Raw genomic sequence first — 24,403 nt, 5'->3', positions numbered from 1 at the left:
AGCGTATAGGGTCTTTTAAAGATAGTTTAAGGAAGTCCCGTTAAATACCAGGAAGTTGTAAACAAAGCTGACAGCTATTTAGTTAGCTGTTAAGTACATGAATGGATGCCCAGTAAGCCGTGAAAACAGGCCAGTTGTTCATCGATATCGTGGATTAATTAACAGTACAGCTTGTTTTATACATATAGAGCGGGTTTCGCAAGAATATATATATATATATATATATATATATCCCTTCGTATGTTCGTTTCACAAGCTAACGTTAGCTGCCTTCCGTTATATCGTTAGGAAAGGCTAACGTTTGCACAAGGACATTGGAGCTAGCGTTGACGCTTGCAAAGTTAATTTACAGCTTTATTAAACCGAAGTGAACGGTTAGTGAGAATTCTCAGTGTCTGGTTCTTTTTTCCCTTTCTGCGTTTGCTGTCCGGAGGCAGAAAGAACGTGAAAAAAAGGGCGAAGTCCGCATTTAGCAAAACAACAATGTCTACTTCAAACGCTAATTTTAAAAACAAGTGTGTGACCCAGGTGAACTGCATATTTTGTGACAGCCTGCTCTGCACGAGAGGCATGAAGGCAGTGCTTCTTGCAGACACCGAGGTCGAGCTGTTTTCCACTGACATACCTCCCAATAGGTAAGAGCTAATTTTCTTAGTAGTGCTGCTAGTTTTTGTTTATGTCGGTTTCCAAGGCAAGTGGCAAAACTGTGGCAAAGTGATGTCTGTCTGCTTAACCGATTGGAGGAGATACACAATGCTCTGGCCAAGCTGCCGTTATAATTAATAGGGTTTGTTGTATGACAATATAAAATAAGTGTGTGTGTTGTTGTTTTTTTGTCCTTTAATGGGTGTGTTTGTGTCTCCTTGCACGAACCCTCCCCGCAGAACTGTTGACTTTGTGGCCAGCTGCTACTCCACTGAAAGCTGTAAATGCAAACTGAGAGACATCGCATGTCTCAAATGGTATATATTATATTATATTATTCCTTTTCGTCTTTGCAGTGTTTACTTTGGAAACATAATCTGTTGATATTCATAAGAAGGACACCAAACAGGTAGTTGCATATGTACACATATCTGTACAAATTGTTGGGCCTGTCAACTGTAAGTTTATATGCTGATTATTTTATTTTTGAGCCTGTTGCTATACTAAACATTAGGTAGTGCTTGAAAAGCAACATTACAATTTATACACTTTAGCACAAGTGATCAAATGATACCGGAAAATACTTGTCTTTACTTAAAAATGTCAGTTAAATAAATATTAAAGCCATTGCCAGTTATGTCTGCACATATTAATTTTAAATCATATTTACAGCACAGTACAGTAAACAGTGAACCTTTATAGAGTTTCATTTGTGTTCATGGGCTTTTGTTATTGTACGCAGGGCAAACACAAACATGTGTTAGATAATGGAAACTCACTAGTAGTGTTGGCACTTTTCAGAAGTGCCCCCAGCAAATAGCTGACTCACGTTTCTTCTTTATCCTCGCTCCCTCCCTCTTTTAGTGGAAATGTTGTGGGCTATCACGTTGTAGCCCCCTGCAAACCCTGCCTGCTCTCCTGTAACAACGGCCACTTTTGGATGTTCAATAGCGATGCTGTTTCTACTCTCAACAGACTGGATTCAACGGGTCAGTATAAATTCACCTTTGATAAAACTGAAATGCTATGCAATTGCATAGTCCATGAGATGTGTACATAAGACTTCATAAGTCCCCTTCACATGTGTCTGCAGGCCTTAATCTGCTCCTTTGGGGAGATCTTCCTGAGCTAGATGACAGCGAGAATGAAGAATCAGAAAGCCCATCAGAGGAGGAGTGTATTAGGTAGAGTGGGATATGGACAATGTGAGAGACCTGGAGTGCCAGCTTTTGAGAGGTGGAGATTTAAAAAAAGAAAAAAAGTGTATAATCCATGCTGGGATGAGACAAAAGAAGAGGAACCAAAAGGGTAAATGAACACCCAGTTACATGGGACCAGCAATCCTGCTGTACTACTCTGTGTGGGCTGAAAGATTAAACCATTGTTCACTTATGACCCTACCTGGGAAAAAAAAGTGGTGTCACAGCAGGTGTTTTCCCACTATAAGCTGGCAGAGAACACCTGCCTTGACATTAGTGATTTGGGGTGTGGCTGTAAATACTGGAAGGTTTAAACCCAAAGAGAGCGGTACAGGGGAAGCTTTTGGTGCTCGTAATTGAGTGTTTTAATTACCCTTTAACCTGTGACCATGCCTTTCCTGATCACTTTTCACTGTTAAAAGCACAGACACGCACATTCACACATTCTTTTCAGTCTTTCTCTCATTTTTGTACATTTGTGTGCTATTATTTTAACAAAAAAAAAACATGCAGCTGAATTAAATTGAAAATAACAGACAGCTACACTCCATAATGTAGTGTGTTCTGCTTTTCAGAGCTCATTGTTTTGATCAGCCTTATGAAAAGTTGGGTGTGGTGTGATTAATTAATGGTACATACCAGTGAATGCTTTGCTTTTTCACACCATTAACACCATCAGATTTTTCTGGGTAGGAGGTCTGAAATTTACCTATATCCTTTTTTTTAATAGCACTTATCTTTATGTTGAATGTGCTGTAATAAGTAAAACTTCTAATAACGGTAATCTTTTAATCTCTGGAGGCCTTTTCAGATATGGGACATTAAAATGTTAAAGTGACAGCATTCTGTTCTTCAGACATGGGTGACTTTTACGTTCATGTTCCTCGAGGTTTTATTAAGATATACTAAGGGGACTGACAAAGAGACAAACGTGTGTTTGTAATATTTTGAGTGATATGTCGAATTATTGGCAGCAGCTATTGACGCGTAAAGAAAAAAAGAGCTTTTCTGTCTTATTGGGATCAACTCGTGAGATACTCAACTCGCACAGATGCAGCAGAGGCATGCATTCAGATTTACGCCATGTCGAATGTGACACAAATTTTTTCTACCCGGAAAAATTACTGTCACGACTTTTGCTTAAAAGTTATCGGGGTGCCCATTCAGGCACAAAGCTAACATGCTCAGATGCTGTCAAATTAATGAAAAGGCGCTAACTGAAACTTTGAGTTCTTTTTGAATCCCTCATATTGAAGAAATAGCACAATTACAGAGTGATGTATCTATTTATGTTCCTTGGTCGTAAAGGGCATATTTAATTTAGGTTACCTTACAATCTGCTCTTCTGTCATTGGTGGATTTTGAGATGCTGACATAGTGTTTGCTGCACTTGTGATAGCAGCATTTAAGTGTTTAACACCCAGCCGAGTCTGACTGTAGCAGTGTTCCTTACTAACTTACTAACCTATGAATGGGTTGTGCTTTCACACAAGCCTGTGGAGCAGCTGAGTGGAGTATTCACCCAGAGCTCAAACAATAAATAGCTCAATATAAACAAATGCTTACATTTGTGACAATTTAAAAAAAGCATGCCGATCATGAAGCAAGATCGTGAAAACATGAGCTCAAATGGGTGCGAGTGTCCTAGCTCTGTTTCTGTTGCACAACTGTTCACTTTTTATGTAGCAGCATACCTGTAGCAACTGAGGAGATGGAAAAAGTGAACTCCAAAGAATCATGGGACATATCAGTGTTTAACTTACAGGTTGCCTCCTAGTCTAGAAAGATAATTACTTCATGTGGCGCCTGATTTATAGAAAAGCCTTTGACTTTTTATTTGTGAGCTGTTTGAAATGATGCTTAAACCAGTGCTACAAAGCTCCCAAAATTGAATATTTTAGCCTTACTGAAATGAACCTCTGTTAAACTGTAACCTCTGGGCTGTTGCTGTATATTAACCTGTCATCACTGAGTGACCGGGCCATTTACTCAGCAAGCTACAAAATCCTCCATTCACAACAGACTCAACTCAAAGCCTCTTTTTCACAGTGCCATCCTTAAGCTCTTGTTATTGTTTCACTGCTGTGCCCTGCTAATACTATGATCCTGTCTTAAAGTAACAATGTTTCTGTGGGTGATTGACAACTTCCTGTGTTGCCGGTGAACATTATTTTAAAAAAGGAAAAAATGAGCAAATGTTGAATGTCCCACTTTTTAGGTGAAGGAAGAGGAGAAGAAAGGAAGCAGCTTTTTAAAATGTTTAACTGGCCTCTGTTTGTCTATGCTATAGCCTTTAGTTGTGGAAATACACCCATAAACGAGGAAACTTTTTCTGTATTTTCCACATCTATCACCTTTTAAAAATTATAACTGACAGTCTGTCACACTTTCACACCAAATACTGTCTGTGTGGATACCATACAGTGCATCAGCTAGGTATTTATTATATCCACAAACCAAATATCTATCACCACATACTTACTTTGGGGTTTTTTTGTTTACAAAATTTGTTTACAACTGCTTGTTTTGTTTTGTGCTGTAGTACTTATGTTTCTGTTTCTGTATTTAATATTTAATTGTGTAGTGCTTTGTTTTGTACATTTAAAGACTGAATGTGTGCAGTTTTACCTCAAGAAGGTATTACTCGTGAGCTTCCTCTGGCTAGGACAATTGTCAAATGATAATCAGAAGAACTATTTAAATGGCTGTGTCTGGATGTGAATAACTTTGATTAACATGCCCTGCTGAAAATGTATATTTTGGAATTGCACTGAAACTGCATTGATAGTTTGAAGAAAATGATTTGTTGTTTTGTATGCTTGTTAAATTAATAAAGTTTTTCTTTTTTTTCAAAGTTTCTCAGTTGCCCCAAACTTTTTTTTTTGTTGTCAGTTTTTTTTGAGTATATAACAAGTGGACACTTTATTAGAGATACTGCTCAACTGCAAATGCAAGCATCTGTTTAGCCAAGACAGACAGCAACTCAATGCACCATGTTCAAACTGAGCATCAGTGAAGAAAGGTGATACAAGTGACTTTGCATATGGAGTGACTGTTGTTGGCACAGGGATCTTGTCTGAATATTAGACAACAGTAACTCAAATGATCTGTTGTTACAACCGAGGTATGCAGAAGAGGATATAGCTACAGCAGCAGAACACCACATCAGGTGCCACTTCCATCAGCTAAGAACAGGAAATGAGCTACAAATCCCACGCGCTCACCAGTATAGGACAATAGAAGACTGGCGAAACATTCTCTGGTCTAATGAGTCTTGATTTCTGCTGCAAAATTCCGATGGTAGAGTCACTGTGGGGGATATGTTTTTGGAGTATTTTGGACTACTTGGCACCAACTGAGCATTATTGCTGATGATGTCTTTTGTTTTTGTACAAATCGTCTGATTGCTTCTTTCTGTAGGATAACATGCAGCGTCACAAAGCTCATATCATCTCAGACTAGATTCTTAATATGACAATGCGTTCATTTTGCACAAACAGCCTCCAGAGTGTCCAGATTTCAATCCAACTGAGCACCTTTGGGATGTGGTGGAAAGGGAGAGTCACATAATGGATGTGCAGCTGACAAATCAGCAACAACTGTGCTATTTACCCCATCTTTTACTTATTTATTTGTTCTGTCAAATTAAGCAGATGACTCCACTGGCTTTATCATTTCACATTTTAATCTTATTGAGCCAGGAATCCATCCCATGTCTCTGAACACCCCAGTTAGGATCCAGAAAAAGCGTTCTGCTCTGTTTTATATTCCGTAAATCCTCCGCATCCCTGGAGTATCATTTAATTATAGGGAAGACTTGCAAGTTCTTCACATATTTTTAATTTGCTGACAACAGACCCCAACGCTATCCCGGCTGCTTCAGCCAGAATTTTTAATCCCGCTTCTTATCTCATAAATTTATCATATAAAAGGTATTTCATGGTCTGTTCACTTGAGCTCTATTACAGAATGTTTTGACAAACTCACAAATCATTTAGTACGAGCCCGTCTTGAATTACCCTTTAAAACACTGGTGCACATTAAAACCAGAGAAAAAGACTTTTGCAATAGTGAAAAAAAGCGTAATATAATTAATTTTATAAAGTGGAATATTGTACTTGTTCTTCTATGTTCATCATCATAATCATCAAAACACTATCCCCCAAGTCTCTCCAATCCACACAGCTGATATGATTATCATGATTATGATAATGAATTTGTCAAATGAATATTTAACTATGGGCACAAATCACAAAGTTCATCACCATGTGTGCATAACAGAGCGCTTCCCCATCTTTAAAGTGAATGACAGAAAAAAAGCGAAGAGCAAGATAAGTTGGTGTCATTCCAAATTATTATTAAATATTAAATTATTAAAGGAGGATATCTTCAAGACAGCAGGAGGGTTAATATGCTACAGGCTGTTTACTTTGGAGACATGCTGTGGATATGGATGCAACCTGACACGACACCTTGAATACTGCATAAAAATGAGAAAAGAAATATCACCTGTAACTAAATTTGATCATTTTGTAACAAAAAGCAATTAAAAACTAATTATTGTAATTAATAATTTGCTTTGTTGATTTAGTCTTAATTCTTAGAATACATTTGATGGTGTCAGCGCCCTTGTACCGATGGCATATTTTTACCCCCCAAAAACCTGTATAATCACGAGGAAAGCAAATTGTGTTTTGACTGTGAATAATTTTATTTAACAAGCACAATACGAAATCTGAATGCTGTGTTTTATGTTATACCTCAGTGCAAAGGTATGAAATTCATAACTAACATGAAACTAAAGAATATTTTTTTCCACCTATTATTACCTGTGAAGTCTGTGAAATCTCCTCCACAGACAGGTCAAGGAGAAAGCCTTTGTTTGGAAAGTTTACAGTATAAGGAGAGCTCTTTTCAGTGATGGGGATACTACGCCAGAAGATGGAGAAGCATGCCAGTAGACATCTTAACTACAAAGAGAAAGAGTATTTGCCTTGAAAGAATACAAGTAAGAGAGCATATCTGGAATAAGGAAAACTCCTTTCGTCTGCAGTTTTTAGTAGTACAGGGTGTGCAACTGTAAACTTCCACAAGAGCACAGAGGGACTCACTTCTTTTCTGGAACGGTCTGCCTGAAGTTTTGGAATTTGTTTTTGCATGCCTTCATATGAAGCATTCTTTGTTGCTGTTGGGACAAGTACTGGGCAACTCAGGTAGTGAAAAAAAGAGAAAAAAAACGATATAAATATCTGATTCTTGTGCCTTGCCCTGTTTTCACATGTTTTTGTAGCAACTGCATACATTACAGCCCATGCCCACACAGCGTCTGCCCTTTCTTTGAGTTTATCGCTTCGCAGAATGTTTCAAGCTGTCGATTCTTATCTGCAATTTAAACAACTCCACCATAGATGTCACCACAGGTCCAAATGTTAGGTTGCATCTAAATTTGACTCCATCTGCTAAACCATTGTTGTACTTTTGAAGTACAAAGTAGTCAAAGGGAGAACAGTTTTCCAGGAGAGCTTCCAGGTATCTGTAAGACTGAATGAATGTGTAGCAGGGCAAATGAATAGTGCGTAGTCTCATTTCTTAGAAAAATAGTGGATAAATTAAATCCAATATTCTGTCTTTGCCTAAGTGTCAGCTGAGCTGGTTAATCAGGCAGAACCAGGTTTACAGGAAAACGGGCTAGTGCAAGTCTAACAGTGTTGGTTTGGTTTACTGCTGTTGACACTGTGTTGATCTTGATTTATTGTGATTTTTCATGAATGTGCAAAAAATCTTCCTAATATCAATTTAGGAAAGTTAAAGTTCAATATTGAAAACACTTCTGGAAACACCAGATAGCCCTAATTCTAAAATTTTCATCCCACATGAACAACTTTCAGATGATAAAACAAACACATTCATACCAACTAACTTTCTTTAATGAGAGTTTCGTGGTGGCAAAAAACTGACATTTGCAACCCCGTGGTATCCAACTATGGGTTTGCTACTTATAACGTGAGTTCGCTGCCATGTTTTCAGGGCTGAATATGTCTGTTTGTGCGCAACGATCGCTTTCATGCTCTGTAAGCCACAGTTCTGAGAAAGTTTGGAAGTGAAGCCATAATTAATCTTCATAATTAGTCCCGTTCTTCCTGCTATGACTTGTGAAAAATTTCTTCCATTCAAATATTCAGTGCCTCTGGTGAACAAAGAGAGCATGTTGCTCAATCAAATCCACAAAGCAATCATAATTACTGCAGTTCAAAATCTGTTTTTTTTTTCTCTTTTAATGGTAAATCAGGATTGTTTTTTAGATCGCTCCAGAACTTAATTGAGTAAACCTACTATAGCAGGGGTGTCAAACTCAAATACACAGTGGGCCAAAATTCAAACAAGTTTTGCTGAAAAACTGAATATGGGACAAGAAAAGCTTAATACTAAACAATATATATATTAGCTGTATAATACCAGTAGGCCAGCTCTAATAATAATTTGGTATGGCTTCGCGGGCCAAATGTAATTAGGCTGTGGGCCAAATTTGGCCCGCGGGCCAGAGTTTGACACCTATATGTACTATAGGTATACTTTAAGTATTCGTATAAGAAAGATAAAGATATGTTTTTATTTACTGCCTGTACCAATAAATAAAATAGAGGAAATCTGACTGCAGCGCAGTCGTCTGCAGCTACTTCGTCACAATCACACACCTCCAGCATTTAGTTGTCCAAGCATATGATAGCACATACCTGGTGATTCGGTGGACAATTCTCAAACAGAGCACAGTGGCTCCCTCTGTTGGATGTAAAGTGGAATAACATCCACAGAAACCTCAACAGAAACGATCTGCTGTCAATGGTGGACATTTCAGGCAGTAAATATAAATAGCATCATATGATTTCTATTTGAGTACAGACTGGCCTCTTTTGCAGTACACTAAAACCACACTTTTATTGTTTGTTATTCTTTTTTCTCTCTTTCTTTTCTTTTAAAACATTACCTATTTTAAGTATTAAAATCTGAGAGTATTAGATTAATTAGTGGGAGAACCTATAAGATTTTTGTTCCTGCATCATTTTGGTAATCTGAGGAAAAATACAATAATGTGGTGTCATCTCTTTGATCTTTAAGACAACGACTGTAAATCAAACCTGGAGTGCCGGAGGTGTCCTTCAGGGAAAACTTTTTTTTGGTTTCGTTGGTGGACAGGTTTTTGTAAAAACGTACTTTTGATTCAGTTATGATAATTTCATGGTGATGACCTTAGTATTACTTTTATTAATGTTGTGGTGAATGACGCCCTGTCTAATCATTTTTGTGTTTTCTTTGATGGGCTGATCACCTCAGTCACCAGAGCCAGACAGAAAACTATCAAAAAGAGGCATTTCAATGAACACGCTACTGTATTTATGGAGGCCATTGCTATGATATCCAATATAACAGCAGAGTCTGTGGATGACCGGCTCCATCATTTTAACACTAACCTCCTCGGGGTTTTCTCCACCATATTGCACCTGTGAGGGTTAAAATTGCTGCTGTTAAACAGAAAGTATCCACAGTGCTTCATTTGTTCCACATTTTGTCACGTTGCAGCCTGATTCAAGATGGATTGAATTCATTTTTACCTCAAAATTCTACACACAACCCTGTAGTGACTAAATGAAAAAAGTTTGCTTGAAATTCTTGTAAATGCATTAAAAAACAAAACAAAACTGTGTCTCAGTTTGTTATGTATGGGACTGCATGGTCACAGATCAGTCAGGGTACATGCTATATTATACAGAAACAAAGCATTGTTGTTGCCAGGACACTCAAACGCTAGTTCAGGTGTGTTCAGTTGATCTGTTTCCACTGATCATCTGCTAGACTTTTCTAAAACTCCACCTGTGGTAAATCCAGTTGATTGAACATGATTTGGAAAGGCACACACCTGTTTATATAAGGTCCCATAGCTGACTGATCATGTCACAGTATAAACCAAGCCGTGAAGTCCAAGGAATTATATCAAGGCACAGATCTAGGGAAGGGTACAGAAAAGTTTCTACTGCACTGAAGGTCCCAGTGAACGCAGTGGCCTCCATCATCCATAAACTGAAGAAATTAGAACTCACCAGGACTCTTCCTGGAGCTGACAGCCCGACCAACCTGACTGCTACATATACAACATATCACGCCCGTATGGCAGAGTGGCCAGACAGAGTAGTCACTTCTCAGTAAAACTAGTTTTCCAAAAGGCACCTGAAGGACTCTCCTACCATGAGAAACAAAATTCTTTGGACTGATGAAACAAAGATTAGAGTCTTTGGTCTGAATGCCAAGTGTCATGCCTGGAGGAAACCAGGCACTGTTCATAACCTGCCCAATATCATCCCTGCAGTGAAGCATGGTGGTGACAACATCATGATGTGGGGATGTTTTCTGGCAGCAGGAACTGGGATTGAGGCAACTAGTCAGGATTGAGGCAACAATGAATGCAGCAACATAAAGAGGCATCCATGAAGATATCCTGCTCCAGATCTCTCTGGACCTCAGACTGAGGTGACGCTTCATCTTCCAGCAGGACACTAAGCCAAAATAACAAAGGAGCAGCTTCAGGCCCACTCTGTGAACATACTTGAGTGGTAGACATATCTGAAAACGGATGTGCACAGATGTTCCTCATCATTCGGGATGGAGCTCAAGAGATTCTGCAAAGAAGATTGTGAGAAACTGCCCAAAACTAGTGTGCCAAGCCTTTAGCATCATACTCAAAAAGACTCAATGCTCTGTGTGCTGCCCATAGACTGGGGACAATCTGAGCTCAAAGAACTCTTTCTGTTAAATGGAAGTTTAGTTTTTCCATCCCGCTGTTGTCAAATGTTAGCTCACAGGGACCGTTTTTTTGTTCTTATTTGTTTTCATTTTGCTTTATTTCTTTGTGTTTTATATTTTTTTTAATGCTATAGGATGTGTAGCCTACACAGCAATTAGTTTGAGATGTTGACTCGGCTTCCAGTTTCCCCACATCTCGATCCAATCGAGCATCTGTGGGATGAGCTGGACAAGCAAATCCGATCCATGCAGGCTCCACTTACAGGAACAGCAACTTATAGGAATTAAAGGATCTGCTGCTAAGATCTTTGTGCCAGACACCACAGGACACCTTCAGCTGTCCTTCAGAGTCCATGCCTTGATGGGTCAGAGCTGTTTTGGCAGCAATAGGGGGAACCAGCCAGGTGTTAGGCAGGTGGTCCTAATATTACGCCTGATCGGTGTATAAACATCTTTGCATGTTTTCCACAGACTGTTTGATTGTTGCTGGTTCCTGTACAAAAAGAACAGCTAATTGCTTCCTTGCATTGATTGACAGTGTTTACTGTAGAACATTAAGAAAGGCTATCATCTCCAAACAATCCATAAAGGAGTTGCTCATCAGTGTTGTACGTCTACTTAAAAAGAAAAGTATAAAAATTTGGTTTTTGACACTAGATGGCGCAGTTGTACCATAAATAGAGGCCATCATTAGCCCACATGGGTAGAGGGACAGCCCGATAAAAGAACCATTTTAGAATAAAGACACCATCACTAACTTTGGCTGACTTGCCACACTGGTGCTGGAGTTATTGTATTTGGAGGATGCAGGGAAAAAAGAACCTAAAGGACAAATCTCATAGATTCTTAATTTAAACTCCCCAAAACAAAACAGAATCTGATTTCTCATTAACAGGTTGTGTAATCTGTAATAAAAAAAAAGAAGAAGACAGATTTCTCTCTGCGCAAAAACCACCAGCTTATTTTTCAGAAAGGTCGTCAGTGTAAAAAGACTGAGTTACTGCCCTTTTCACATGGAATAAATAATTTTACATTCAGACACTCCAAGCAAATGTCATAATTGCACTGGCTAGGACAGATGACTGCCATCAAATTAGCGGTCACCTTGATCATCAGTGGGAGCAGAATATTTTATAATATTATATTATAGCGCTGCAGTCTGTCATGGTCATCTCTTGATAGCAGACCTAAAAGGCTAGACTAATGTCCAGCTTTGCTTGATTATGCATATTAATGACACCTCAAGAATTCATCACACACAAAAAAATCTTTCTTCAGTGGGCGAGGAGGGCAAATGGTAATAAATGGCTGAATTTATTCACTTTAGGAATAATTCTTTTAATCAGGGGAGGAAACTTTCATGAGACTGGTAGGCAGGCTGCTTGAGTTCTTAAATAATTTAAGAAAATCGATTTTTGTCTGTGTGCGTGTGTGTGTGTGTGTGTGTGATGGGCTATGATTACCTATCCACAAAAACACATCCTTTAGGAACTAATCAGCCCCTGAGCTTGAGAACACTCGTTTTATGATTAAGGCATAATAAAAACAATTGCTTTTCCAAGCTTAGTCTGGGGAAAAGGAACTGCAGGTGGCATGTGCAACAGTGCAGGTTTTCAACAACTGGGCTGCCTACTGGCCCAAGATTATACTCTCGGCAAGCTGCACTGGGCTTTTGTTGAAGTGCTAGAGATAACACAAAGAAAACTTCAAACAGGCTTCTTATTGTGTTCTATTCTTCTGGGCAAGCTGATTACAGTTAAGGATAAAAGTTGTTCCTATACAGTAAACTAATGCGGAGAATCAGAGAGCACTAATTAAGTCATGGGGGATCTGAGGCGGTCGGCTTGGATGTGTTCCCCAACACCCAGACCGTAGGGGTTTAGTAGGAACTTTACAGCCCAACAGCAGTCAGCATCAAAGGTGTTTATTGTCAGCTGAATGTCCGGTGGAGGCATGAACCGCTGGGTGTTCAAAGCCAGAGGGGCAAAAAAAAAAAGCACTAGCTACAGCTTCTTACCCTTGCTTGTCTTTACTCCTCTTTTTCGACTCTCCATCTCACCGCCCCAGTAGAGCTGAGAAAGTTGCACTAAATAACATTTTGTGTCCAAATGAGTACAGCCAGTGTCTATCTAACATGTAAATAGATATTAGCATAATGAAGCAAAAACCCCTTCATTTAACCTCAGATTTTTTTATTTCTAAAACTAAATAGCATTTAATTGGTTTTCAGGCAGGAGAAAAAGAACCTTTAGACTAATGTTTCTTTAAAAATCTGACAAATTATGAATTTATGAACTTGTCTTTCAGGTCAGTGTCAGCATGTTACATTCAGTTTTCAATTTTAATTTCAATAGAATGGATATTACTATGTTTAAGTGGAGATGTTGCATTCTTCATGATCACAGCTCTGAATAGCTGAAGCATCATTGTTTGCTCTACGACCTCGGCAGACACTGAATAGATTCATTTTGTGCAAAATTGAGTGCGCGCATTTGTGTATGTGTGTGCAGTTTATCCGTGTGTCTGTGTGTGTGCGTGCATGTGTATTTACTCACCTCGTCTTTGAAATTGTATCTTCAGTGACTGTTTGTTTGCAAAGCCACTGATGAAGGTGACCAGACCTAGAACAGGAACACTGCCTTTAAAGTGTTGGGCTGTATTTGCTTTTCTTTTCAGTGCCAGTTTTGTAATTTGTCCTTGTGTTGGCCTGGCCTCTGTGTGTACTTACATGCATCATTCTTACATTTTTTCCCTTGTACACCTGCCTTCTGTTTCCTTCTATGCAGTTTTTCTATATTTTAACTGATTTGAAGGTCTGTGAAGGCATCACCTGCCTCCCCCAACATCAGTTTCTGTATGAATAAAAAAAGAAATGATAAAATATTCTTGATAGGACTTAATGGCTGTAATTAATTAATGACAAATTTAGTTGTTTGGCATCCTAAAGAAAACTGTGAATAGCCGAGGAGGTTCTGGATCAAAGTCAACTACGAGGTTATTAACAATCTAAGCTAAATCTGGAGATGTGTTTTCTTTTGGTTTTTTTAGTGTAGTGATGTTTTTAGTTTTCCTTATGCCCAGTTGTTGCAGAACACACACACACACACACACACACACACACACACACACACACACACACACACACACACACACACACACATTTCCTCATTAATGGGAGGGCTTGTCCTGCTGGCTGTAGCTGCCTGCAAATTACAATTTAGTACTCCAAGAGTTAAGACTGTGTTCTTTCAGCCCATTGTGTGTTTGTGTGTGCGCACACGTGCGTGTGTGTGTGTGTGTGTGTGTGTGTGTGTGTGTGTGTGTGTCGGGGGAAGGGTAGAGAGTGTCTGGTAGAAAACCTTTAATCCGGGTGCTGTCAGGCCCAAACCCGGCTTGACGTCCCATTGATGTGGAACAGAACAAAACACAGGGCCCCTTGCTAAGCTCTGACTGAACTCAAACACACACACACAGACACACACACTCTGGGCTCCTCTCTAAAGCCCCCAGCTTGGGCCCCCACTCTCTAACCGGGAAGGGCATTCCTCAGCCCTTGTACACGCGTGTGCATACACAAACTCACTCACACGCATGCGCAAATGCATGTGCCTGCACAGACACACAAACTGAGCGGAGTGAACACAATATTAACTCATTGAGTGCTGCAGTGTAATTTGCAGGTGGCAACAACTTTAGGGTTCCCCACTCTCATATAGAATATATGTCCATTCATTATCATCCAGAAACCTGAGTGTGTGTGTGGGTGTACTGAAGGGGATGACGGTTTGAGAGTCTGGCAATCTATTTAAATTGGAGATAACTGTGTCCACTGCGCGCTCACACACACACACACACACACACACACACACACACACACACACACACACACACACACACACACACACACACACACACACACACACACAACATCAAATGTTTGTGAGAAGCTGGGTTACAGTTAACAGAAGCCAGATGCTCTGGTGTGTGTTGGCAGTAATGAAAGTATGTATCCGTGGTGACAACAAACAGTTATTATTGTCCTGCTGTTTGGACAGCTCCAAGCCCCCAGCATCTCTGTTTACTATTAGCTTTGAAAGAAAGAAAGAGAAAGAAGAAGATGGAGAACAGAGACAGTGAAAGTGAGAGGCAGATGTATGGCTGAGCGGATACAAAAAGTGACTTTTATTAGAATAAACGTGTTTTAGTTGATGCCGTGGAACTGTCGAGGACCTCAGAGTTTATCTGCCTGCTGTTCTCTGGGTGACCAGGAGGTGGGGATATGGACATCACGCAGTTGTGGAGCTGAGCGTCTTGCTCCAACTTTGACCCAGCGATAGCTTTAAGGTTGAAGCATTTCACTTCATCAGTTCAGTTTCAGTCTGTGCCCTGAAAACTGAGGAGGTCCCTTTGCACTTCTCTCTGCTGTGATGACTGAAGGAATCCACTTGCCTACAGAGGGTTCAAACATCCCCTTCTGTAATACTCAGCCACCCACACCTACTTGGTGAGCTTGCTCCCCCCTCCTTCTCCAGGACTAAACTTACCCTTGATTTCCGTTGTTAAATTACACAGAACTTTATTCCTTGGTGCTAGAATTCTGCTGCTTCCGTTTCGGAAAGTCAGAACTCCGTGTGAGCTGTTTGTTTGGGCCGGGCTTCAGTCCAGAGAGGCTCAAGCTGTCCCAAGCAAAATGTTTTTATTGACGGCTGAAAGCAGTTAGACCGACAGCACCGATTGGCTGTAATTGGTCGGCAAGTCAGTGGTGTGTTTGAAATACCCTATGTAAAGTGGCAGTCTTAAGAGAACGCGCACACACATGGCTGCCACCATTCCCCCCTCACCCCCATCCAGTTCCCTTAAGAGAAGCCAGATGGGCCACGGGGAAGCAATCACCTCTCTATTTGTCTTGGTGCTGATCAGGTTAGTGAAGTGTTTTCAGGCCTGGCCAGGAGTCCGCATACCTGCCTGTTGTCCCTGCTGCTCACTGCACCGCACTCCACGACTCTAGCCAGCTGCCTCGGTCAGATCTCTGAGGGACTGTTTAAACAGAAGTACACTAAGAGTGGGGACATGCACTATCAACTGGTAAAGGGGCAATAAAGGACAGAGAGGATGACTTTTGTTAGTTCTGGTGCATTTTTGATATATCAGGGCCAGCTGAAAAGCAGATTTTGAATTTGAGCGGTGCACAAAAGCAAAGCAGCTGACAGTTAATATATTAATATGAGGTCAGCATGGAAGCTGGTAGCTAACATCTTTCATCTGTTGATATGGACACCGCCATTTAGCACTGGGTCAGTGGATGGGAGGTGTTTAGGCAGCAATATGTGTGGAGAATATTCCACCCACTGAATACACAGATGGTTTGGTTTAAAGCAATGAAATGAGCACCAGACACAGAGCAGTGTCAGTGAATGAAAGCCTCAGTGATGCACATACACACACATACATGCGTATACATGAAGCGCTGACTGCTTGGGTTAATGGAGTGATGCAATCCAGAAGGAATTTACTCAAGGACTCGGGGAGTCAACCATAAGGTAGCCCCTGGACTGCCCTGTACACATTTGTTTTTTCACATTACAATGCATTGTCTTTGTCATATGTCTTAACAAGAATCAAGTCCAAAGACAAACAGCGGTATCAAAAAGACAAAAAGGCAAAGAATGGAAAAGACTGAGAAGCACAAGATGATCCAGCGAGTCGCCCCGCGTCTGGACAGAACCATCAGGGGGACTCCTGGGCAGAGAAACCTGATCTCGCTCAGACTTGCCCACCTCCTGATTGGCTGGCCCTCCCGTGAACCCTGACCCTTGACTTTGTCTGGGGCTTGTGACCTTGAGTGAAGTGCAGGCAGAGTGTTGAATCTCCTCCCAGACTCTCATCTGTCCTCTTTTTCCTCTCTCTTTCCTCTGGCTTTTCCTCTCTGCCCATTCGTTTCCAGTGAGAGAGAGTCGGTGGGGAGGAGATGGAGAGCAGAAATGTCAGCGAGACATTAAACAGAGTGCGTCTGTGTGTGCTCTCATAGTCCAACCTGTCTTATTTCCCTCTCCTCCACCCCAACCACCTTCCTCCTCCTTGCGTCTCCTCTAAATACGCTTCTCTAAAGAGCAATAAATTCATCCTCTTTTCTACAAATCTCCTCTTTGTCTTTTTTTTTTGCTCCATCAACACTCTCATCACTTTTTCTACTAATCCATTCTGCCTCCCTTTGCTATCGTATGGTTTATCATACCAAGTGGCAAGGCCAGTGCAGACAGTAATTCATAAAAAACTGTTTTATTTTAGTGACTTTTAGCAAAAAAGCTATCACAGATCAATAGAAACCATCTGTAAAGGTCCCATACTATTTGTGCAGTCTTAAATGCAATTCAGTCAATAATTAAGTGGAAAAGCTTTAATTAAACAAACAATGTCACAACAGCAAGTAACTGTCAGTAAATACAAAACAACTTTAAAGGTAAAGTGCTCTCTTTCTCACATGCTCTACTATAGACACACAATGTGTCCTAAATCCCATATTATGTACTATATGCTCAATATATGCACTAAATCCCAGCATCCGTTTGTGTAAATAAAGTATAGTATCTTCTCAAATACACTGCTTTTATAAACTTTTCTTACATTCAAACCTAAGAGTCACTGGTTAAAGCTGAGCTGCCTTTGTCAGTCTTTCATTTGCATCATTTTTTGCATTGCATTGTGGGATATTTATTCCAGCGTTTTGTGTTTGCATAATGGTACACACGGTATGTGTCGTTGTATTCATACTCAGATTTCAGATATAAAAAGCAGCCACATAAAGAAAAGAAAACTAGCTTACTGCAGAGTTTAGGACAAACTTTGGAAGCAGCAGGTGGAACCAACACCTGCTTGCAGTATTTCTCTGATCCACATAAAAGCGTTACAATGGCACATTATAGTTTCTGAATCAGACCAGTAATAACCTTCAATCCTGCTCTTACCAGGAGCCCCTAGCAAAGCTCAGCATCAGCAGTTACTAATCTGTCGCAGGGCTAATACAGAGAGATGGCCAACCACTCGCATTCACATCTACGGCCAGTTTAGGATCACCACTTATAGTGTCCTAAAGATACTATACATGTCTTTAGGAGAAAGTATGCGGAGACACGGGGAGAAAATGCAAACTCCACACAGAATGGCCCCAGGCCCCCTGGATAAACCAATTCATCGGTGAACTCATTTATTTATTTTAAATAAAATCAATACCTTTATTTAATAAAAGTCAGTCTACCTTTATATTTCTGCACCACATTAGTGCATTAATACTAACAGACTCTTTGTCTGTTTTTTTTATGGATTAATAAACATTTTGGTTTTGTACTCGAATGTACTCTCCTCTCCCACCTGTGGACACCCAGGCACGTATACCTACATGTCGTTTAGATGCACACAAAGGTCACTTTGTGCTGTCTCAGTGCAGAACATGGCAGCAGTGTGCAGCGGTGCACAGCTGAGGGGGTGTTTATTTTATTGGATGTTTATTTCGCTCTGTAAAACATGCCACTCAGGGACCTCGTGGAGCGATGTACTCAAACCCCTTTCTCTCTCTTTCTTCCCTCTCTCCTCCAGTGTAAACAGTGAGTATACTGGGAGTATTTCCTACACTAGGCTGTGTGGACATGTAATCCATCCAGTCAGACATTGTAAACAACATCTCTGCATGTTTATAAATGCTGCCCAACCACTCTAATGAATTTATGGTAATGTCTTGTTCTACTGCTCCTGCTGTATGCTTCTGCTTATGTGTGCGAGGTGTGAGTGTGCATGCATTACCACTCTTCTAGGGAGTGCTGCACACATTTTACTGGTTTCTGATGTTTCTGAAGGAGGTTTTATTTCCTGGTGCATACAGCCTGTTTAAAAGCTTAAAACCCGTGACAGCATCAAGCATTGAATGACTGTTATGAAGCAATGTGCCACAGTACGAAGTCCATTAGCAAACCAACTCTGTTTTATTCCATTTACTTCATTTCAGCTTACCGCAGCAAGATCTGATCGTTTAATAATGAAGCATATGATGATTTGACGATTTTTTAAACACATGGCGGAGACAGCTAATACCACTTGAAATGTGTGCACATTATTAAACTTGCCGTTTACTTGTTGGAGTCTTAGATCACTGCTTTTCCTTGTTTGTTAAAAAAAAAAACATTTATAATAAATGTTTCCAGTGATGGAAAGCACACCAAAGAGCAAACCAAGGTATGCTCATTAAAAAAGCAATTCTAACTGGACTGTGTCTTTCACAGAGTGATCCTGCCTGCTATGTTACTTTTTAAGTACAACTGTTACTTAAAAGATCCAGTCCTCTTCCAGAACTTGGAAGCAGCATATTGGTTGGGTGGTATACCACAGCTGGGCTGTCCTGAATTAATTTTAAAAATCCTACAAGAATGACTCTGAGATTTTTAATTACTCAGTCGAAAAGAGTGCGCTGTGAGAGCACTGCGAGACATGTCTACCAAAGGCCCATTAAGAACTTTGGCAACAAAGTCAAACAATCAAAATAAAACTTTAAATGAAGCAGAAGCCAATTACTTTTTTTACATTTCTCTCAAACTTTGCTAAAAAAAGTTTAGCATTTTTCCATTTGACCACACATTAGCTGCTCGTTGGCAATCATATGCTGATACAGATTGCAACCATATATTTATTAAGCCCCTCTGCTGAACAAATTAGTTTGCAGTCATCACAAATATGTCTTTTAGGCCTCTTAAATTCTCTTATTTAAGTATTTGTTACTCCTACTCTGTGTATCAGTTCGAAACCTTAGCAAAACTAAAGTCCCACAGCCAGTGTCATTTGCTAGGCTCTTAATAAACGCTACTGGTGCAAATAAAACCTGATTTGAAAAAGAAAAAGGGGTTGCACATTTTGTGTAGCTGTCGCCAATCAGTCCAGCATTTATGTGACAGTACAACAATGACGTGCATGTCAGAATTTTATTTAGGCTTGTTTCCATGTGATGACGTGTGAAAACTAAAGGGGACTAAAGGAGGCTGTGGCCTCTAAACTATGGAATGCACTGCAATTATAGTTAAAGTCTATGGATGCTACTGAAAATTATAAAGAGCAGAGTTGTGAAGCACTGTGTAATCCTTAACACAAAGATTCCTTATCACAAAACAAACTTCCCGAAACACTGTTCAATGCACAGTGTTTGGAAGTTAAAGTTAAACCCATGCCATCTAATTGGTGCAACCCACTGGTGAGTCCTCAACAGCTTGCTTTTGTTTTTTAGGATTTTGTGACTATAAAACTGTCGCCAGTACCACACCAGTAGTTTATCCCTTGCCCTGCTTACTCAGAGAGCAATACAAAATATAATCACCGTTACAGACTGAATATGTGATCATAATGGAGTTGGACAACACTCAGGCTTTCAAAGCTAATATGATATGCGACGGGCAGATGAATACGCCTAAACACGAAACTCTCGCCATTCCCTTGATCCTCTAAATAATAATAACAAAAACATGTGTTTTGTTTATTTGATTATTTTATGTGCGTATCAGCACATGTGTGACAACATGCATGAGAGCGTGGGCGTATTGCTCTGAGACTAAGCCATCATTGCTCCCCCATCATCGGGCCTGACAGGTGTTATTACATTGAAATGAGAGCAGTGATGTATGCATCTGTAATGTGGACCTGTCCTCTTCTGCTTGATGGAACCTGACGCTTCTCATTAACGTGACACATCTGAGAAAAGAACAAAGTAGCGACACTTCGCCTGAAGTGCGGCTCATAAGGCATTACGAAGCATCATAAGCACATCTCATAAAGACGCTGACGGGAAGGGGCACATCCCATTTTACGTTTCTTTCAAAGTGCTAACAAATCTGATGTCAGTTTCATTTAGTGCAGCTAAATGAAGTTTCTGTTGCACTTTTGGTGCGGGATGTTAAAATACTTGAGAGGAGAGTGCAGCAGGGAATAATTCTTTTTTTAAGGGTTCAACTTGTAAATGTCTTAAGCTAATTATATCTAGAATAACAGTCACGAACCACAGTGATGTGAATATTAAACTAACAAAGACATGTACAACTTGTGCTAATGTTAACAAAACAGCTCCTCTTGTCTTTCAGAGAAATATCTTGACTAAATACAACCTGATATGTGACAAACACATTGCTAAGTTGGTATTTGCCTCACTATTTACCAGCTTCTCCTCTCTGCACACCACCTTAAAAGAAAGCTTCATTCAATTCATGCCTTGCCTCATTTGATTACTGATTTGTAAAAACCACAGCACTCTCTTTTGTTACTTGTTGTTCATTAACAGTGCTTTCACACGGTGTTGTCCCATCCAGTTGAAAGACTGGTGTGCCACAGAGACTAGAGAATGAACCGTGTTTTGTTCTTAACATGCCGCAGCAGCAAACTTGACTGCCATGCTACTGTGGTCACGAACAATGAGAGGTGATAAAATAAAAGACAAAGATAAAGGTATTGTTTGGCACATAAAGAGAAGACAGAAAAGGGCAAAACAAAAGAAACAACAAACTTAGCGAAGCCTCTAGAAAGCGGTGCCAACCCATTCACTATTTGTTGTCACGGCTTTACTGTATCTACATATTGTATTTGCTTCTTTCCCACTCATCCATGTATGTTTTACTATCTTTTTTTTTTTTATTGCTTCCTGCATTTCTGGTTTCACTCCTCATAAATGAATGTTACATGCTTTAGGAAACTTTCAGATAACTCTTATGACTGGTTAATAATATCAGCAAGCAAATGTGTCACACAAAACATCCAGTACCTGCATCCAATTTACCAGTGAATTATGCAGTGTTCATAAACACAACCATGCACTTAATCCCCCCACTTATCTTTGAACATCTAAACACTCATGAGTGCTCTTTCAAAATCTGTTCAGCTCTGCCTAAACATCTCTCTCATTTGATTTCAGTCTTTAATTACCTTTATTTAATGCAAAACAGATATGATGCCATGTCTACAACACTTTAACCTAAGCAGTCCTAGTCAGACACTAAGTATTTTAAAAACCCAGTTTACATGTAGAAACAGTTTGCAGTGAGATGTAATTGTGCTGAGGCAATATTGAAGGTTGCTTGTCAGTAACACATATTATTTGCATGTTTTCACCTGACATGAATGAGATGAATGAAACATTTGCTGAACTGAGAGAGCTAGTGTGACTGCTATACAGTTTGTGCAGGAGGGATCTGTCCTGCAAACCTCTTTTTTTTTGCAGAGACAACACAGGGCTGTGCATAGTCTCTGCTCTCTTTCGTGATACCATTTATCAAGTTGACCCTGACAGCTGAGTAAGCTGACCTTTGATGAAAATCTCTCTTGTGCGTTTCTAGCAGTAATTCAGAAAGTTCAACATATTTAGCCAGCTCCTCATTCATCTACCGATCAATAGTTACATTGTCACTCTAGGTTTATATATAATTTTTTGCAGAAAGTTTATAAGATAACTGGAATTCAGTGCGGTCTTGGTGAGCTGAAATGTGTCTGCGTGGATGCCATGGAAGTAGATAAATAATTCCAACAAAAACATTCTGCCAGAAAATGTGTGGTTACTGTATGTAACCACAGTTCTATGATTATGAGTGTAGCTACTATCAAGCATAACTCTTTGTTTGGGTGGCTACCGGTCACCCCTCGCTATCCCTTCATTTGACAGCTGGAACTAATCAAGTGGATGTTTGCTTCTATGTAGTGAAGACAGGCTGAGGCTTGTAGAAAACATCAGGTTTAGTAAAGCTGCCCCTTAACCTTTTTGATATAAACTGTCATCACGTCATATTCTGCTAGACGTTTAGCAGAATTTCTTCATCCATTCATCGATTTCCATCCAACCATCCATTTCCTTCCGTTTATCCAATGGGGGCTTATGGGCTAGACTGGAACCTATTCAAGCTGCCATAGGCAAATTGTAAGGTACATACTGGACAGGTCACAGGGGTTTTTTTGGGTCTCTAAATAATCAAAATATTGAGGAAATGCAGCTGACAGCCAGTTCCTCATGGATGTTCCAGGCTTTGATTGCCTTGGTAACCTTCTAATGTATTTCCTACCAGGTGATATTTCAGTTAATGGTATTCTTCACTTCTGTTGGTGGTTGCTTCAGAGCTTGGGTCCTGCCGGGTTACATTACAAGCGGTTATTTCACCCGTGTCACTGGAAGTCGTCTTTGGTCACCACATGGTGACCAGTGTGTACGCCAGTGTTCTTCAAGTTACTTGAAAAAAGTAATTTGTTACTTACTACTAATTACTTCTCCAAAAAAAGTTATTCTGTTACATTACTGATGACTAATTTTCAAAAGTAATTAGTTACTTATTACTTAGTTACTTTTTAAAAACATGACATACAACCTGAATACTTAATAATCAGAGATGGGCAGTAACGCCTTACAAGTAAGGCATTACTGTAATCTGATTACTTTTTTCAAGTAACTAGTAAAGTAAGGGATTACTATTGCAAAAACGGTAATTAGATTACCGTCACTTTCCTGTAGGAACGCTGCGTTACTGCGTTACTAAAACCGTGATTTTTTTGCGAGAATGTCTCACGACAGTGACGTAAGCGAGTGCGCCGTTCGTGACAACAGCTGTGTGCAGATCAACAATGGATCACATATCGATTGTGGGAGAGAGTATGAGCGTGCAGCGTTTAAAGCGTGGAAGTACTGACCTTACTTTGAGTTTGATTCCATAAAAAGTGACAAAAACATTAGTGTCCGTTGTGCGTGGACAGAAAACTTCTTTTTACAGCGAAAAAAACCCCTAAACAAGCACCGAGTGCGCAACGACGTAATGTGAAATTCACAGAGAAACTCGGGGATTCTTCAACTGACCGCGGCGCACCTGCACCAGGGTAAACCTCCGCCTACCATAGTCCTGCTTTACAGGTGAAAACAGAGCAAAAGGACCGCTGAGTCTTTGACTTTATTTATTTTCTGCTGTGTTTTACTTGCATCTATTTGAAAGACTGAGTGTAAACACAAAAAATATTTTATTTTATGTGCTGGAATGTGTAGAAAATAGGTTTAAATGTTAAACTAATTTATTCAAGTCAGAGAATGGTGCATATAATTTTATTTTTGCTTGATGCATAAAGTTAAAAGATTAAAACTGATAAAACAAGTTAAAAAAGATACTTTTCCATTTGATTACATTTTGTATGATGGATTATGCAGAAAAAGTAGAATTGGGCTGAAAGATCTATCACTTTATCACCTCTTCAGGTTGTAAATCGTGTTTTTAAAAAGTAACTAAGTAACTAAGTAATTAATTACTTTTGAAAATAAGTAATCAGTAAAGTAACGGGATTACTGTTTTGGGAAAGTAATCAGTAATTAGTTACTGATTACTTTTTTCAAGTAACTGTATCCAACACTGTTAATAATGCAATAAACATTTCAGCCCAAGTCTTCTTTTCTGCACAATCCAACATATAAAATTGAATGACATGAAAATAAAAATTGTTTTATTAGTTTTAATCTTTTATTTTATTCACATTGCATTAAACAAAAATATGGAACAGTCTTTGACTTGAAGAAATTTAAACCAATTTCTGGTTCAAATTATTTTATATAAAATAAAATGGTTTTTTTGTGTTTACACTCATTCTTTCAAATAGATACAAGTAAAACACAGCAAAAATAAATGAAATCAAAGATTCAGCAGCACAGTCCTGTCGCTCTTAAATCTATAGCTGTAGAAATAAGTTTTCTTACAGTGTACAGCGGACGGTAATGTTTT

General features: G+C 39.6%; 1 protein-coding gene across 1 annotated transcript; it reads left to right on the top strand.

Moving 5' to 3' along the window:
- Positions 1-36: 36 nt before the first annotated feature.
- On the top strand, positions 37-4,701 carry LOC101474373 (protein FAM72A). Its single transcript, XM_004545081.3, has 4 exons — positions 37-635; positions 885-962; positions 1,510-1,634; positions 1,739-4,701. Exons 1-4 carry the CDS (start codon positions 484-486, stop codon positions 1,831-1,833), a joined length of 450 nt encoding a protein of 149 aa, XP_004545138.1. The 5' UTR covers positions 37-483; the 3' UTR covers positions 1,834-4,701.
- The last annotated feature ends 19,702 nt before the right edge of the window (positions 4,702-24,403 follow it).

This window comes from Maylandia zebra, linkage group LG5 (genome assembly GCF_041146795.1).
Source record: "Maylandia zebra isolate NMK-2024a linkage group LG5, Mzebra_GT3a, whole genome shotgun sequence".
In the NCBI taxonomy this organism is placed as follows: Eukaryota; Metazoa; Chordata; class Actinopteri; order Cichliformes; family Cichlidae; genus Maylandia; species Maylandia zebra.
The sequence above is the reverse complement of the archived record's forward strand: the minus strand, read 5'-3'. Positions and strand labels throughout refer to the sequence as shown.